This window comes from Aquarana catesbeiana, linkage group LG06, assembly GCF_042186555.1.
Source record: "Aquarana catesbeiana isolate 2022-GZ linkage group LG06, ASM4218655v1, whole genome shotgun sequence".
Lineage (NCBI taxonomy): Eukaryota > Metazoa > Chordata > Amphibia > Anura > Ranidae > Aquarana > Aquarana catesbeiana.
In genome coordinates, this window is record NC_133329.1 from 348,786,124 (window position 1) to 348,804,562 (window position 18,439).

The window sequence follows — 18,439 nt, forward strand, 5'->3', positions numbered from 1 at the left end:
CCAAACGTTGGTACCACTTGGTGGATCATCCAGCCACAGCAGCTTTCAGACCCTCAGTGTTTTACAGGCTGCTGGCAGCAGGGCTGGACAGTGCACCTGTGCCTTCTATCTGCACAAAAATGTCAGGACCTCATGCACCAGGGAGAAATGCGTGGTGTGTTTAAGGCCCAAGTTGCTAGCCATAAGAAGTTGTAAGGTGGCCAAAAACGGGTCAAAATTGGGCCAGTACAGCAGGGACAAGCTAAAATTTGACCAGCATGTGGCCGTCCCTGTTTGACAAAAGTCAGAAAACAAGTTTATTTTTGTCAATAAGTGGCTGCAGCCACTGATCAGTGTATTCTGACAGCTGCATCCCACTGTCAGAATACAATGTCTTTGTTTGATGGCTGTAGGAATCTGAATAAAGGAAAACTACCAATCTATGGCCGGTTTAGGGCTTGTTCACACTAGCCTGTGCACACTGGTGTACGTTGTGTAGGGGCGGTGCAGTGCAGCATTACAATGTATCACACTGTTATCTTTTTTCTCTTTTTTTTTTTTGTACTTTATTGAAACATCACAAAATGACACTTCATTGAAAATGAACATGGTGTAAGTGAGCCCTTATTTCATTGTACTGCACTGCTTAAAAACCAACACACGACCTGCGCCTGTTGCTTCTATCTCTGCTGACTCACATATTTTGGTGATATCATAGTCCTCCTCAAGTCTTGTCACATTTCTTTAATTTATCAGAAGACAGTCAGGATGCTGGTTGTCTTTTAAAAAACGGTTTCACATAGGAGCTGTTCCTGACTCACCGGGTCATTTAACAAAAGACCTTCTAAATTATAGTTTAGAGTGAACTCGTTATTAGAGAAGTATGATGGTGGCCACTGTTCTCCCCCTCCCAAAAAATGCTAGTTTACTGGTTGTATCTGGCATCCATACTTTAGTCACAGACCCTAACCAAAATGAAATGTATTAGGAAACACTAATGCATCAGTATGACAGCCAGGTAACTAGAATTTTCAGAAGGCATGGTTAAGCAATGGCAGCCTTCACAAATCTCTCTCTAACGATGTTTTTTTTTTTTTTTATGTGCTCTAAACAAAAGTCAGTTCTTATTTCTAGAAAACAACAACGTCTACTATGAGAAGTAATGCTAACTATGAATAATTACATTACCCACATACAAAGAAAAATGTTTATTCACAAATAGCTACAGTATTTTACAGTATTTTACAAGCCGAGATCTATTAAGCCCACCAAAAAGCTACAGAATATGACAGAGTTTGGGATGACCATCAGGTAGTTGCTTAAAAAATGTCTAATATTAGATATTAATGCCATATAAGTGCCAGCAACTGATTAATACAGTACTAATCAGTGGTATTTCAGTTACAGGTCTGCCAGGCCTGAGAGTTACCTATCAAAGTCCTACTTCTTGGGGGCTCCAGTAGCGAAATCACCCCACTCCCCCCCCCCCCCCCCCCATTTTCAACAAATATGCCAACTATTGGATGGTCCCATTACAATGGTCCCATTACAATATAATTTAAAGCTGAACACCAGCATAAACAAATCTTGCCTAAATATAAATCTTGATGTGCTATGTGTGTTTCTTTCAGATCTGTGTAGTAATCCAGTGTGAACTTTGTCTCTGTGCAAGAGCTCCCTGCAATAGAGACCGGTCACTGCTGCTCTCTCTCCTTGTGCAGGTCTGGTCTTGTCTCCACCCCCTCCTGTAGTTTTAGCAGGCTGATGTTTCAAAAAAGGTAATTTATTTATGTATTTATTAAAAAAAAAAAAAATTAACTGAATTTTACTTGAATTTAGCTTCGGCATAATCCCCTACACTTAGGCAGGCCATACACAGAGCAAATTTCTATCCTGCAACCCTTGGCATTAAGCAAAACCTTAAGTAAGAGAAGGCTGATGGAAACCGTCATCCCCATCTGATGGAATCCATACTAGTTCCAAAGCAGTAACTGCAATTACAATGGATCAAAATAGGTTTAGGTTGATTGTCCTGGTACCAGTGTGTGGTCTGTTGGTCAGAGTAATGCAGCTGTCATCGCAGCCTTCTCATCCTGACCTCAACTTAGGGTTTTCTTTAGGAGAAATCAATTCTCTGAGAAATTCAGAAAAACTGCCTGGGTCCACAAACTCTGTCACATATTTGCAGAAAGGGAGTTCACACACAAGCACAAAGACGGACACAATGTGCACAAGGGGGTCCGACACCTAACACCAATGACTCCTTACCTGGAATTACAGAAATAGTTTTCAGAGCTCTTAATACTCTGAAAGTTCGCAGAGCTGAAACATTGCCTAGGTTTACAAATTCTGTTACATACCTGTAATATTAAAAATGATTTACAGTAAAATTATTTATTTTTCGGATTATCCCCTCTACAAGTAATTACATTCATCTTCTTTAGATAATAGAAAGGGAGGACCCCCACTATGCCAACATCCAATAGGTATACAGAAGGAATGAAAGAGTAAAACTCTCTAAAAAAAGGCAGACTTTGTGGGCATATCATGAGGCGATAATTATAAAAAATGTATCTTTATTACAAAAATGTTAAAATGACATATAACAATTAACAACACCCTATTGCTTGACAAGGTCAACAGATACCCAAAGAACAGACATGGAGGTATATATCCTTTCACTATGTAGATTATTATTATTATTATTATTATTATACAGGATTTATATAGCGCCATAAGTTTACATAGCGCTTTACAACTTGAGGGTAGACAGTACAAATACAATACACTTTAATACAGTAGTAATCAGAGGGCCCTGCTCCTTAGAGCTTAAAATCTAAGAGAGAAGGTCAAGAGATACAAGAGGTAATAACTGTGGGTGATGTGCTGATTGAGAAGATAAATGTACAGTTGTTAGGTGGGGGCCAGATAGGCTTCTCTGAAGAGATGAGTTTTCAGGGATCGTCTGAAAGTGGATAAAGTAGGAGAAAATCGGACGGATTGGGGTAGAGCATTCCAGAGGATGGGGGAGGCTCTGGAGAAGTCCTGAAGGCGAGCATGGGATGAGGTGACAAGGGAGTTTGAGAGCAGGAGGTCTTGGGAGGAGCGAAGAGAACGATTAGGTTGGTATTTTGTGACTAGGTTAGAGATGTAGCTGGGGGACAGGTTGTGGATGGCTTTGTAAGTTATAGTTAGTATCTTGAATTTAATTCGGTGACTGAGTGGCAGCCAATGGAGGGATTGGCAGAGGGGTGTAGCAGATGCTGAGCGGTTTGTGAGGTGGATGAGCCTGGCAGCAGCGTTCATGGTGGACTGAAGTGGGGATAGCCTATTTAGAGGTAAACCAATGAGGAGGGAGTTGCAGTAGTCGAGGCGGGAGATGACCAGGGAGTGGATTAGAAGCTTTGTGGTGACATTGGTTAGGAAGGGGCGTATCTTGGAGGTGTTGCGGAGATTGAGGCGGCAAGTTTTGGATAGTGATAGAATGTGGGGTCGAAAGGTTAGTTCAGAGTCGAGGATTACACCTAGGACCTTGGCGTGGGGAGATGGGTTGATAGTTGAGCCGTTGATATTGACAGAGAAATCAGGGGAAGTGGCACCTGAGGGAGGAAATATCATGAGCTCGGTTTTGGATAGGTTGAGTTTGAGGAAGTGATGTGACATCCAGGCTGATATGTCTGCTAGTAAGTTGGTAATGCGTGAGGAGACAGATGGAGAGAGCTGGGGGGTGGAGAGATAGATTTGGGTGTCATCAGCGTAGAGATGATATTTAAAGCCGTGGGAGGCAATCAACTGACCCAAGGAGGTGGTGTAGATTGAGAAAAGGAGAGGTCCAAGAACAGAACCTTGGGGGACCCAAACAGAGAAAGGAAGAGGAGAGGAGGAAGTAGAGTTGTAAGTGACACTGAAGGAGCGGTGGGATAGGTAGGATGAGAACCAGCGAAGAGTACAGTCACGGAGACCAAAGGAGTGGAGTTTTTTGAGGAGGAGGGGGTGGTCCACTGTGTCAAAGGCAGCAGAGAGATCCAGGAGAAGTAGTACGGAATAGTGTCCACTGGTTTTAGCCATTAGTAGGTCATTTGAGAGTTTAAGGAGAGCAGTTTCCGTGGAGTGTTGAGGGCGAAAACCGGACTGAAGGGGATTAAGAAGTTTATTTATGGTCAGATGGTCGCTTAGTCGGTTGTAAACCAGTCTTTCAAGAAGTTTGGAGGAGAAGGAGAGTAAGGAGATGGGACGTAAGTTGTTGAGAAAAGTCCAGGTAGATGAAAAGTCCATGACAGATGCAATAAACAGTATGTATATGTATATGTTCCACAATTCAATTTCGCATACTGGGTAGGTGCAGATATAAAATTATACAAAAAAGAGAAAATATAAGTATCTACAGTGTTAGACATTTGTATATGCACAAAAGTATTAAGCAATTATATATATATATATATATATATATATATATATATATATATATATATATATATATATATATATATATATATATGTATATGCATCTTAAAAGATGATGTACGTGAACAAATAAAACAAGAAAAACACCACATAAATGCTTGCCTGAATGGGGTGTCATCCTTTACCTGGTTTCAAGGCCTACCAGGCAAGCATATATTTCGTGTTTTGTTTGTTTTATTTGTTCACGTACATAATTTTTCAAGGTGCATATACATATATATATTTATCGGCGTATAACACGCACTTTTTTCCCCTTAAAATCAGGGGAAAGTCGCGGGTGCGTGTTATACGCCGATATCCTGCGATCCCGAGCTGTCAAAATTTCAAAATCGCCGACCGCGATTTGAAAATGGCGCCGCCGGCGCCGAAATACACAGAGCCGGTCCTCGGCTCTTTCCGGCGGCTCTCGTTTACTTTCGGTTTCACTCGTAGTCCCGAGCGGAGCTATCCGAACCTACTCGGATAGCTCCGCTCGGGACTACGAGTGGAGCCGAAAGTAAACGAGAGCCGCCGGAAAGAGCCGAGGACCGGCTCTGTGTATTTCGGCGCCGGCGGCGCCATTTTCAAATCGCGGTCGGCGATTTTGAAGCCCAGGAAGCAGGGACCGTTGATCGAAGGCTGCACTGGGGAAAGGCTGCACTGGGGAAGGCTGCACTGGGGAAGGCTGCACTGGGGAAGGCTGCACTGACAAGGCTGCACTGGGGAAGGCTGCACTGGGGAAGGCTGCACTGACATGGCTGCACTGACATGGCTGCACTGACAAGGCTGCACTGGGGAAGGCTGCACTGACAAGGCTGCACTGACATGGCTGCACTGACAAGGCTGCACTGGGGAAGGCTGCACTGACATGGCTGCACTGACAAGGCTGCACTGGGGAAGGCTGCACTGACATGGCTGCACTGGGGAAGGCTGCACTGACATGGCTGCACTGGGGAAGGCTGCACTGACATGGCTGCACTGGGGCAAGGCTGCACTGAGAAGGCTGCAATGATGGGCATTTAAATGTAAGTTTTTTTCCCTTCAACTTCCCTCCTAAAAGTTTTTTTTTCCTTAAAATTCCCTCCTAAATTGGGGTGCGTGTTATACGCCGATAAATACGGTAATTGCTTAATACTTTTGTGCATATATAAATGTCTAACACTGTAGATACTTATATTTTCTCTTTTTTGTATAATTTTTAGTTTTATATCAGCACCTACCCAGGACGTCCTGAGGAAGCCATTGAAATGTGAAACGCGTTGACAAGCAAGCATGGAGGAGCTTATGGACCTAACACCCTGAGATATATATACATATTGCTTGTTGCATCTATCATAGACTTTTCATCTACCTAGTGAAAGGATACATACCTCCATGTCTGTTCTATTGGGTATCTATTGACCTTGTCAGGTAATAGGGTGTTGTTGTTTCTTATATGTCATTTTAACATTTTTGTAATAAAGATACATTTGTTACAATTATCGTCTCATGATATGCCCACAAATTCTGCCATTTTTTTTTAGAGAGAGTTTTACTCTTTCAATCCTTCTATATTCTTTAGATAATAAGCTGCTTTATACTGAAGACTTATCAGCCAAGCAATTTTGTGTTGGAGCACCTGCTGAATTTTGCACTTCCTGTGGAGTAAATTTATCAAAACACAGGGTCATGTGCCTCTCCGGAACATATGCTCATTAAACATGTATAGAGTGCCTTCTGTTTAGTGGCAGAGCACAATGCTTGTAATATAAGTTCCTTATAGAAATAAGATGTGGACAGGCAAGATCTGAGCACCAAAATATGTTATTTAGGAAGGTTCTTTTCATAAATGTTTTAAACAGACCAATGTGTATGTTCATGGCTATGGATGGCTGAAGGGGAGCAGACAACTGACACAATTGGGGCAGCCTCTCATAGGAAACAATAGCAATCATGTCAAAAATTTGGTATTGGCCCTGGGCTTATGCAAGCACCATCAAATGCAAGGTCAACCAGCCACAGCTCAAGGAACCCTTAGCATCTTTGGAGAAAGCCTGATTAAGAATAGCTGCTCTAGATCAGTGTTACTCAACCTTTTTTTTAGTCAAGGCACCCTTCAAAATTTATGGATAATCCTGAGGCACCCTTTAAAAATTATGGACAGTCTCAGGGCACCCTTCTCTCCCTCACTCTACTAATGTGACCCCAGTGCTGATGGAGATGAACAGGGAAGAGTCAAACAAGGATGCTATGCAAGCGGCTGACATCCTCCTTATCAACTGATGATGCCATTGGTCGTTAAGATGTTGGCTGCTAGAAGGCTGTAATGGTGCACAATGAAAACCTGTGGCTTAGTGTAACTAAAAGGCATCCTTCATTCACACGCCCGCTTGTATACAATTTTTGGGCAATTTATAGGCATTTTGCCAAGGCACCCCTGAAGAAACCTCAGGGCACCCTGGTTGAAAAAGGCAGCTTTAGATAGCTTTAAGTCCTTCTGTCTCAGAGAACATCTGTAGCCAACTCTGGCAAAATGGTTTCATTGAAAAGTGATATCCTCAGCTAGGTTGGGGGGGGGGCTTTGCTTTTTTGTTATCTTTCCTTATCCTCACTGACCTATAGGTGACCACAGGCAAGTGTTTATATCTCCCAATCAACTGTTCTTCTTGGTTTCCGAAGCCTTAGGAATAATGTGTGTCTGTTAATTTTCACTACCTGATGGGTTAACATCACCTGTTTCAACAGTCCTTGCTAACTCCACCGGCAAGTGGAGCATGTTAGATTTTAGCACTTATGTTACTTTGTACAATGGTCGTCTACATTTGTATTTTGTACAAACATTCAACATATACCGGTTGTATGTTTATTACAGTATGTTACTTTTTCAATAACAACTAAGTGAACAAAAGTGATATCCTGCTAAAATCAACCTTTACAGCTGAAACTAAGGGGCAATCCAAATTTTATATCGCCCATATGTCCTTTTAGTGGCCAGACCACTGAGGTTTTCTGAAATCTTCACCCTGACTTGGCGACAGCACACTTTGCCACGCAGTTAAGGGGTCATTCCCTATTTCACCAGAAAAGGGGAAAAGGCTGGTGCTAGGTTACATGTAGAATCTCTAGTATCTTATCCTCGACCTGGTTGGCACAAAAGATGATTCATCAAAATAACAGGTTACACTTACAATCAATTCTTTAGTAGCCTGCTCTTTATGATTTTGGATTTGCAACTATTCAGCAAGGGTGCTGCTCACACAGTGCATGGTTTTTGACATGACAGTGGGTGCGAGGCGAAGAACTCCTGGTCACTGTTACGGGGGGAGCAAGCAGGTGCTGTATAGTAACATTTTACATGTTCCTCCCCAAATACTGGTGTAGCATGCAACTAAAAGTGAACTTAGCCTTTAAAGTGTGCAACCCTAATGAAATAGCTTGTGGTTTCTGACTGTCCCTCTAGGGGGCACACTTCCAACAAATTGTTAGCAGATTGGTCTCTGCTGTGTGGCAGAGCTTTGTTGATCTTACGATTGGATTGACAATAATAATTCTTTTGTAGGTAAACAACTCTCATGTATGTACAGTGGGGACGGAAAGTATTCAGACCCCCTTACATTTTTTTTTCACTCTTTGTTATATTGCAGCCATTTTCTAAAATCATTAAAGGTACATTTTCCTCATTAATGTACACACAGCACCCCATATTGACAGAAAAACAAAGAATTGTTGACATTTTTGCAGATTTATTAAAAAAGGAAAAAACTGAAATATCACATGGTTCTAAGTATTCAGACCCTTTGCTGTGACACTCATATATTTAACTCAGGTGCTGTCCATTTCTTCTGATCATCCTTGAGATGGTTCTACACCTTCATTTGAGTCCGGCTGTGTTTGATTATACTGATTGGACTTGATTAGGAAAGCCACAAACCTGTCTATATAAGACCTTACAGCTCACAGTGCATGTCAGAGCAAATGAGAATCATGAGGTCAAAGGAACTGCCTGAAGAGCTCAGAGACAAAATTGTGGCAAGGCACAGATCTGGCCAAGGTTACAAAAAAATTTCTGCTGCACTTAAGGTTCCTAAGAGCACAGTGACCTTCATAATCCTTAAATGGAAAACGTTTGGGACAACCAGAACTCTTCGTAGAGCTGGCCGTCCGGCCAAACTGAGCTACTGGGGGAGAAGAGCCTTGGTGAGAGAGGTAAAGAAGAACCCAAAGATCACTGTGGCTGAGCTCCAGAGATGCAGTCGGGAGATGGGAGAAAGTTGTAGAAAGTAAACCATCACTGCAGCCCTCCACCAGTCGGGGCTTTATGGCAGAGTGGCCCGACGGAAGCCTCTCCTCAGTGCAAGACACATGAAAGCCTGCATGGAGTTTGCTAAAAACACCTGAAGGACTCCAAGATGGTGAGAAATAAGATTCTCTGGTCTGATGAGACCAAGATAGAACTTTTTGGCCTTAATTCTAAGCGGTATGTGTGGAGAAAACCAGGCACTGCTCATCACTTGTTCAATACAGTCCCAACAGTGAAGCATGGTGGTGGCAGCATCATGCTGTGGGGGTGTTTTCAGCTGCAGGGACAAGACGACTGGTTGCAATCGAGGGAAAGATGTGATATTTCAGTTTTTCTTTTTTAATAAATCTGCAAACATGTGAACAATTCTGTGTTTTTCTGTCAATATGGGGTGCTGTGTGTACATTAATGAGGAAAAAAAATGAACTTAAATGATTTTAGCAAATGGCTGCAATATAACAACGAGTGAAAAATTTAAGGGGGTCTGAATACTTTCTGTCCCCACTGTATATGTAAATATGAAGCCTACACGGTATCTCAGACTTCTTAAATTTTTTTATACACACAATTTTTTATAAAGTTTTTTATAATGGATATAATTGTATATACATATTTCTTTTACATACATTTTTTTTCATTTTTAAATAAATATTTTTTCCAAATAATATATTTTTTCTATTTTTCCTGTTTATATTGATATTGTTTATTTTTCCTTCTAATTGTTTACAATCTCTGTTAACATTCCTCATATTGCCCGAGTGCACACTAATATTTTCTGCTCGGTCTTCTTTTAAATGACACCGATATTTTTCTCTCCACTTTCATGTTCTTAATGACATGCTGCTCAATCATATAGAATACATTGGTCTACAAAAACATGGCGTTGAAACCGGAAGTGACACATCGGACCATAGGGAGATGGCGTCCGGACCGAACGTGACGTCACGCACTCCAAAAACCGGCGCCGGGGCCGGAAATGACGCTGCATCTTTCATTTGCCCCCGAAAATGGGATTTCTGATATCCTGTGGAGGGCTACATATACAGGTTTGTTACATGCTGGTAATTAATTTCTCCTGATGATGCACGTGGCATGAAACAGACGTTGAGCTACACCTTACATGCCTGAGGTCCAGCCAACAATCTAGCTTAGTTTGCACTAAATGTAAGTTTTATTTACCCGCACGTATATTCTGTGAAACTGCACATGTGGACTATACAAGTTATATTGATACGCCTGAGGTCCAGCCGCCATTACCAAGTGGTTTGGCGGCATTAGATGTTGTGGATTCATACGTTGCATGTGTACGCACTTTATGTATGTGGATTGGATTGATTTTAGAGTGTTTTTTATCATTATACCAATATATACTGCACTATGAGTTTCCTTTCTCTGGTATGGGTGGCTCATTTTTTGGTGGATGAGAGCGATCTGTTCCCTTGATGTCCAAGTGGAGTACTTTTGTGGATCTCGTCCATTAAGAAGAGGATCAATCAATAATGAATGTGATTTGCTATTCTATATTTTAGACAGCAACGTGGTCTGGTGAGTTTGCACTCTTTACGTTTGGTGGAGGCAAAGACACTACGGTGGAGGATTCAATATAGTGGATCACTTTTGTTTATGTTTGAACTTTATTATGTGATGGACACTACAGCACATGTGGTTTAATTATTTTATTAGCGCTGTATTTTTCTTTATACCTGTATCAACATTGCTTGTGTGGATGAATGGATCTGAGAGTTCTTTTTTCATTCACCCTACTAGTTGAATGAAAAAACTCAGCTTGTATACCCATCTTATGATGAACTGCATCCTATCATATGCAGTCACTGTTTTGCAGCTCCATCCTATTGAGGCGACCACGGGTGTCACACTTGCTGAGCACAATAGCCGACGGTGGAGACTCATCCATCCATGCTGTTCAAGGATGAGGGAAGCAATTGATTTCTTCACACTCTCATTATTATCTCATCTGATATCACAACTTGGCAAACAAAAAGTTATTCTTGACAGCTGCCGCCTCTCTAGCGAGTGTAATCCCTTCCTCCCACCTGTTCCCGGAGTTTACAGTAATCACCTCTCCAGTGCTGATTGCAGCTACAGCGGAACTCAGGAAGACAGTCTGTTCAGTAAATAGGGAGTCACGTTACCATGGCTTCCCATTTTCTGTCATCCGACATCATGTACACATACGACTTATGCTGCATGGATTAAGTAATGTTTGTATCTGTGAGTGCCAGTTCATCAGTGCAAATGAAACCATTAAATGTAAAATAAATAAATAAATAATCGAAACCACTTTAGCCCCGGAAGGATTTACCCCCTTAATGACCAGGCCATTTTTTTGCGATACGGCACTGCATTACTGACAATTGCGCAATCGTGCGACGATGTACCCAAATAAAATTGATGTCCTTTTTTTGCCACAAATAGAGCTTTCTTTTGGTGGTATTTGATCACCTCTGCATTTTTTTATTTTTTGCGCTATAAACAAAAAAAGACAATTTGGCAAAAAAAAAAAAAAAAATTGTATTTACTGCTATAATACATATCCAAAATAACGTATCATTTCTCCATCAATTTAGGCCAATATGTATTCTTCTACATATTTTTGGTAAAAAAAAATCCCAATAAGCGTACAGTATATTGATTGGTTTGCGCAAAAGTTACAGCGAGGAAAGGGTTAACTGTGTTCCCTGCAAGTGTTTTCTACCTGTGTGGGGGAGGGGGGGGGGGGTGGACTGACTGGAAGAACACAGAGATTGCTGTTCCTGATTACTAGGAACAGAAGATCTCAGTGTACTTCTCTGTCAGAACGGGGACATACCTCCCAACATTTTGAGATGGGAATGAGGGACACCTACTAACAAACGTATGTATGCATAGGACACGCCCCCTGCCACACCCCCTTAAAGGAGAATTAACCAAAAAAAGGTATAATAAATAAATCCACAAAGACTTTCTTTTACCACTACAATTCCTTTATATTGGCTTTTAAAATGTACAAATGCAGCAATTTAGAAATTGGATCAAAGGTTTAGCACTGGGAAACATTTTTTGAAAGATAAAAAGTGCATTTTATATACAACTATATGGATCAGAGCAAAATGAGGGACAAATGAGGAGGAAAGAGGGACAGAGGGACATTGCTCCAAATCAGGGACAGTTGAGAGCTATGCGGGGATCTGCCTTGTTTACAAAGGCAGATCCCCGTTCTGCCTCTCTGTGGAACGATCGCGGGTGGCCGGCAGACATCGGGACCGCAGGACCCGCAGATTGGCTCCCCCACCGTGCAGCGGGCACGTGTGCCCACAGTATCTAGTGCACAAAACAACATACAGGTACATTGTTTTGCGCAATAGAGCCGCTCTGCCACCGTATATATGCAGTGGGCGGTCTTTAAGTAGTTAAAGTAGACCATTTCTGGGAGAAAATGTCGTACTGCTATTGCTGACCTCTCTTTCTGAATCTGCAACCTGGCCTTGGAACAAAACTACAGACCAGCAGTCAGGTGAGGTTGGAAGTCTTGATCTGCATACGTGTTCTAAGGCAGCCCGTAGAGATGTTTCTTTTTCTTTTTTTTTTTTTGTTTAACCAACGGGTTGTACAAATAAAAAAGACTCAAATGTGTGGATGGGGGAATCCTCCCCACTGAGCCTTTGTATTCTGACAGTGAGGAGACTTCCCCGCCCCCTGTCAGAATACACTGATCAGCTATTCAGGTTATATCCGGCAACACTGACCGAGTTCTAAGTTAAAAAAAAAACAAAAACTGACGGGTGTTATAATCTCTCTCCTCTTTATCCAAAACTGAAAAAAAAGTTTTGCCTTTAGTTATACACTATATTACCAAAAGTATTGGGACGCCTGCCTTTACACGCAGATGGCATCCCAGTCTTTTTTTTTGTTTATAGCGTAAAAGAAAAAAAAACGCAGAGGTGATCAAATACCACCAAAAGAAAGCTCTGTTTGTGGGGAAAAAAAAGGACGTCAATTTTGTTTGGGTACAGTGTCGCAAGACCACGCAATTGTCACTTAAAGCGACGCAGTGCCGTATCGCAAAAAATGGCCTGGTCATTAAGGGGGCAAATGCTTCCGGTCCTTAAGTGGTTAAACACAGTTTAGTATGCTTCAGTTGTGAATGAACACAGTGAGTGAGTGTGTTGACTGTGTTTATTTAGAAAAGGAAGGGGCCGGTAAATTATATATTTACTAGCCCCTTCCACTGCTCTCCATCCTGAAACATCCCCCGCAGTAGCCAGGGGAAGAGGAGGGAAGTCAGCAGCACTGTGGGGGCAGGGGCCCAATACGGGAGGAAGTCCGGGCAGTAGGGAGAATCGGCACCGCATATAGTGATTAGGGTATGCCCAGGCACACCTGGCAACCTTCCTGCGCACGCCTATGTATCTGTGCAGTCAGTACTGCATTTTATGGCTTTTCTATTCTTTTCAAAAAGTTCAGTTTACAACAGTGCATTTTACATGCACTTTTTACATATTTATCTGCAGTTAAAATCACACATTACTGTGTCTGAACACATGTGTGTGTCCATATGTGCATTTATTAAAAATTCTATGTGATTTGAGTATGGTAAAAATTAAAAAAAACTGAATTGAAATGCATGCTAAAGCAGAACTATTGTTAAATACACACATACACCCACCCTTTTTATTCTGCTACCCAAACAATCTACAAAACTAACAGTGGGCATAACTTGGCAGAAGAAGATGCTGCTTTTGGATTACAGTCATGCTGACCGCATGATACAACGCCTTGGTTGCAAGGAAAGAATCAGTCAGTCTGATCCTATCCTTGACCCGAGATCGTATAACTAAATTCTTGAGTATTAGGTCAAATGACTGGTTACCCAGCAATTGAAGAAAATGGTAAGGTAAGTATTTTAATCTTTTGGATACATGTTTATCATTAAAGCGGAACTACACTGCATCTAAGCACCGCAAACTAAAAATGATATTTAATTCTTATTTAGTATTCAACGCCATTTAACCCATCTGCCCGTGTCTCCATGCTTTATTTTGGTGAGAAATCACTTTGAAAAACACCCCCTAGCATTTCTGTCCGTGGCCATCTTGGGTAAGGGCAGATGACTTATGCAGCATTTATTCTCTGGAATCCATCTGCCCTTAACTCAGGCATGCAGGTAGGAGGGTATACTTAGCTGGGAAAACCCCTCATCCCCGCCTAAAGACTTCTGGGATGTATGACATCATTACCCTAGGCCTGGAAACCAGGACGTAACTGAAGGAATGTAAAAAAATAAAAATAATCAAGTAAATACGATATACTTTCCTGTCTATTTTCTAATGCTAGCAGCAAAAGAACTCCAAATAGTTAATGTTGATTAAGTTCCACTTACAGAGACTGCCAATGGTAGGTTACTATATTTTATTTTTTACATACAATGCTATGCGCTTGAATGGAGCTGGAGCAGCTATGAATAATATCCTGGTTGTGAACTTTCGACCAAGGTATCCTTGGAAACAACAAAAACCCAACCATCTTAAGCACATTAAAATACAGTTATAAAGAAAATAAATAAATAAATCCATTTTTATTATGTGTAGAAAAATCACCCTCTATCCTTTTGGCATGGAACCCAAGAATCTACGGGAATATTATTTTGTATGCATCTTCTGCGGGAGAGAAAACTGGTTCCAATGTAAATGATCCACTCAAACTTATGATGTGGTTATGACTAAGACTAAGTTATTAAATAAATGTTCAATTATGGACCACAAGAAGAAAACTTACGCAAGCAGGATGACACTGAAATCCAGCCAATTCCAAGGATCACGCAGGAAAGTAAACTTTTCTAAACAGAAGCCCCTTGCAAGAATTTTAATCAGCGATTCTAAAGTATAAATCCCAGTGAAGGTATATCTGAAAGACACAATTAAAGAGACCTTGTGGTGTATGAATTATTCATGGACAACAGACACAAAACAACAAGATTATTACACACTTTACTATATAAGACTAAGAAAAAAAAAAAACAGCAACAAATACATTTGAACTGAATTACAACAGTCTAGCCTGCTTTAAAATATTTGGGCTCCTTCTATAACAGGTAAAGTGCAATGATGATGTGCAGACTATGGTAATCCATACTATTCAACCACATCATACTGCAATAGTCTTATAGGTGAGAAGATGGTTTTTAATTGGTTATTTATCACTGCTTGAAACTTAATAAAGCTTGTTTAAAGCTAAACTCAAGGTAAACCGCTAAATGGTTGAACTATATAGTTGAAGCTAAATTCTGTGCAGTCAGCTTCTTAATCTAGTAATCATTAATCTAGTAAGCATCATTAATCCTAATGGCACATTGCATGCTCCTGCGCCAGGAATCGCATTGTACTTGCAGTTCCCGTGCAGGCTATGATTAAAAAAATGGAGCACGGACCTTCAAATGAATCGGCTGCCCTGCCCGCAACAAAATGCAGCTTGCAGAACTGCATCAGTGTGAATCAGGCCTTAAATTGTCTTCTAAGTTGTGGTTGTGGGTCAAGTCTGTCCAGTCTGTCCTTACCACTTGATCAGTTTTAGTGTTGTAACACAAAATTTGCAGCTTCAGGACAGCCTTAAGGCGGCCATAGATGGATCGAATTTCGGCTGGTTCAGCAGGGACAAATCCATTTATGGGCAGGCTGGTTGTACTAAAGTCAATCCATGGACTGACTTCGGTAAAACCAGTCTGTCAGGTTTCTGGCGTGTAATTACTGCCAGCAGCTATAATCATTGTGCTCTGTCAGCCAGGAAGGCTCCCCAAGCAACCCCCCCCCCCCATTTCCTCCCGCTGACAGAATACAATAATCCTGCGGGAGGCATTCCCCTTCAAAACTGATGGTGCTGATGGGGGAATCGAGTGATTTTCTTCCTGCAACTCGTGGTAGGAGGAAAGAAAATGTTAAGAATGTATGGCTTGCCTTACACATACTGTAGCTATCTCGTTCACACCATGTTTGTTGAGCTCAATGCAAGGTTGAAATGCTGTTATATTACACACTGCACTGCACTACAATCAGTGTTGCCAACCGCCCGTTAATTTACGGGCAGCCCGTAAAAAGCACCCCATTTTCGGGGCGCCCGTGAATGCCCGTTACGGGCAGCCGGTGCCCGTAAAAAATATGGCTGCGGGCCGGCCATGCAACTGCGCATGCGCCGTTCCGAAGCCTGCAGGACTCGGGAAATATCGTACGAGCTCGGCAGGCCGGCGCATGCGCAGTAATGTAATGATGCCGCCTGGCGCCATTTTTGAACAGAAGCCGCCGGCCGCCGCTCGTTCTTCAGTTCTCGGCGGTTCAGCGGGGGGGGGGAGCAGGAGGAGTCATGTTACCGGGCCCGGCCACGGCAGGACGTCAGTGAGTGAGTGACAGAAGTGAAAGCCTCTGACCATCTCCTGTGCTCGCAGCCTCTGCTCTGACCATCTCCTGTGCCCACAGCCTCTGCTCTGACCATCTCCTGTGCCCACAGCCTCTGCTCTGACCATCTCCTGTGCCCACAGCCTCTGCTCTGACCATCTCCTGTGCCCACAGCCTCTGCTCTGACCATCTCCTGTGCCCACAGCCTCTGCTCTGACCATCTCCTGTGCCCACAGCCTCTGCTCTGACCATCTCCTGTGCCCACAGCCTCTGCTCTGACCATCTCCTGTGCCCACAGCCTCTGACCATCTCCTGTGCTCGCAGCCTCTGACCATCTCCTGTGCCCGCAGCCTCTGACCATCTCCTGTGCCCGCAGCCTCTGACCATCTCCTGTGCCCGCAGCCTCTGACCATCTCCTGTGCCCACAGCCTTTGCTCTGACCATCTCCTGTGCCCACAGCCTTTGCTCTGACCATCTCCTGTGCCCGCAGCCTCTGACCATCTCCTGTGCCCGCAGCCTCTGACCATCTCCTGTGCCCGCAGCCTCTGACCATCTCCTGTGCCCGCAGCCTCTGACCATCTCCTGTGCCCGCAGCCTCTGACCATCTCCTGTGCCCACAGCCTTTGCTCTGACCATCTCCTGTGCCCACAGCCTTTGCTCTGACCATCTCCTGTGCCCGCAGCCTCTGACCATCTCCTGTGCCCGCAGCCTCTGACCATCTCCTGTGCCCGCAGCCTCTGACCATCTCCTGTGCCCGCAGTCTCTGACCATCTCCTGTGCCCACAGCCTCTGACCATCTCCTGTGCCCGCAGCCTCTGACCATCTCCTGTGCCCGCAGCCTCTGACCATCTCCTGTGCCCGCAGTCTCTGACCATCTCCTGTGCCCACAGCCTCTGACCATCTCCTGTGCCCGCAGTCTCTGACCATCTCCTGTGCCCACAGTCTCTGACCATCTCCTGTGCCCGCAGTCTCTGACCATCTCCTGTGCCCACAGCCTCTGACCATCTCCTGTGCCCGCAGTCTCTGACCATCTCCTGTGCCCGCAGTCTCTGACCATCTCCTGTGCCCGCAGTCTCTGACCATCTCCTGTGCCCGCAGTCTCTGACCATCTCCTGTGCCCGCAGTCTCTGACCATCTCCTGTGCCCGAAGTCTCTGACCATCTCCTGTGCCCGCAGTCTCTGACCATCTCCTGTGCCCGCAGTCTCTGACCATCTCCTGTGCCCGCAGTCTCTGACCATCTCCTGTGCCCGCAGCCTCTGACCATCTCCTGTGCCCGCAGCCTCTGACCATCTCCTGTGCCCACAGTCTCTGACCATCTCCTGTGCCCGCAGTCTCTGACCATCTCCTGTGCCCGCAGTCTCTGACCATCTCCTGTGCCCACAGCCTCTGACCATCTCCTGTGCCCGCAGTCTCTGACCATCTCCTGTGCCCACAGCCTCTGACCATCTCCTGCCCGCAGCCTCTGACCATCTCCTGTCCGCAGCCTCTGACTTATTCCTACATCATGTCTGCAGTCTCTGAGGGGGAGTCGGGAAAGGAGTCAAGAGTGGGAGCGCCGCCGGGATCATGGGGTCACGGGAGAAGTCAGACGTGTGTGGACTGTGGAGAGGAGACCATAGGAAAACCAGAACCACCAAGCTGGAGCCATCTGACTGAGCCCTGCACGGTGCACCTGAGAGGAGGTCAGTGACAGCACCGCCAGGCCAGTCTAGGGGGGTTGCTGATGTAAGGGGGAGTGAATACAATAATGTAAGGGGCACTGATATAAAGGTTTCCCCCTAAATTAGTAACTCCCCTTACCTTAGTGTATTCACTCTGCGGAAGGTGGTCTCTGGTCACCAGAGTGCCCACCACAGCAGAGTTCCTGGCATTCCCCTTTACATCAAAGTCTGCAGGATTGCCCCTTACAGTGCAAAGGGGAACTCAATCTGCAGACCCTGATGTAATTGGGAACTCTGATGTAAAGGGAACACAGTGGAATCTGATATAAGGTGGTCTCTGGTCACCAGAGCCTCCCCTTACATCAGAGTTCCCCCTTAGATCATGATCTGCAGCGTTCCCCTTTACATAAGAGTTCCCTTTCACTGTAAGGGGGATCCCTGCAGACTCTGATGTAAGGAGGGAACCTAGTGCTAGCTGGGTTATAGTAACCTGACCTTCATGTCAATGGAGAAATATGTTTTTTAACTTTTGTTTAGCTTAAACACATTGCTAATAGCACTAGCTATATGTTTATAGTTCAAATATGTATCCTTGTACTGTTTAGCACTGAAAATAGTAACTTTAGGTACTTTTTTGCAGCGCCAGTAAAAAATGCAGATCTGCCAGTAATTTTCATGATTTTTGCCAGTA

General features: G+C 43.7%; 1 protein-coding gene across 4 annotated transcripts in view; it reads right to left on the reverse strand.

Annotated features, from left to right (window-relative positions):
* The window catches only part of LOC141147039 (sodium channel protein type 2 subunit alpha-like), a 265,941-nt gene that overhangs the window by 154,345 nt on the left and 93,157 nt on the right, over positions 1 to 18,439 (reverse strand). For 3 of the 4 annotated variants that reach the window (XM_073634017.1, XM_073634014.1, XM_073634015.1), the window contains 2 exons: positions 14,477 to 14,605; positions 2,248 to 2,339 (listed from right to left, as the gene is read on the reverse strand). In XM_073634017.1, coding sequence (XP_073490118.1) covers positions 2,248 to 2,339; positions 14,477 to 14,605 — 221 coding nt within the window. Of the gene's footprint in view, positions 1 to 2,247; positions 2,340 to 14,476; positions 14,606 to 18,439 lie in introns of those variants that run through there. The other variant, XM_073634016.1, reaches the window with a different exon arrangement.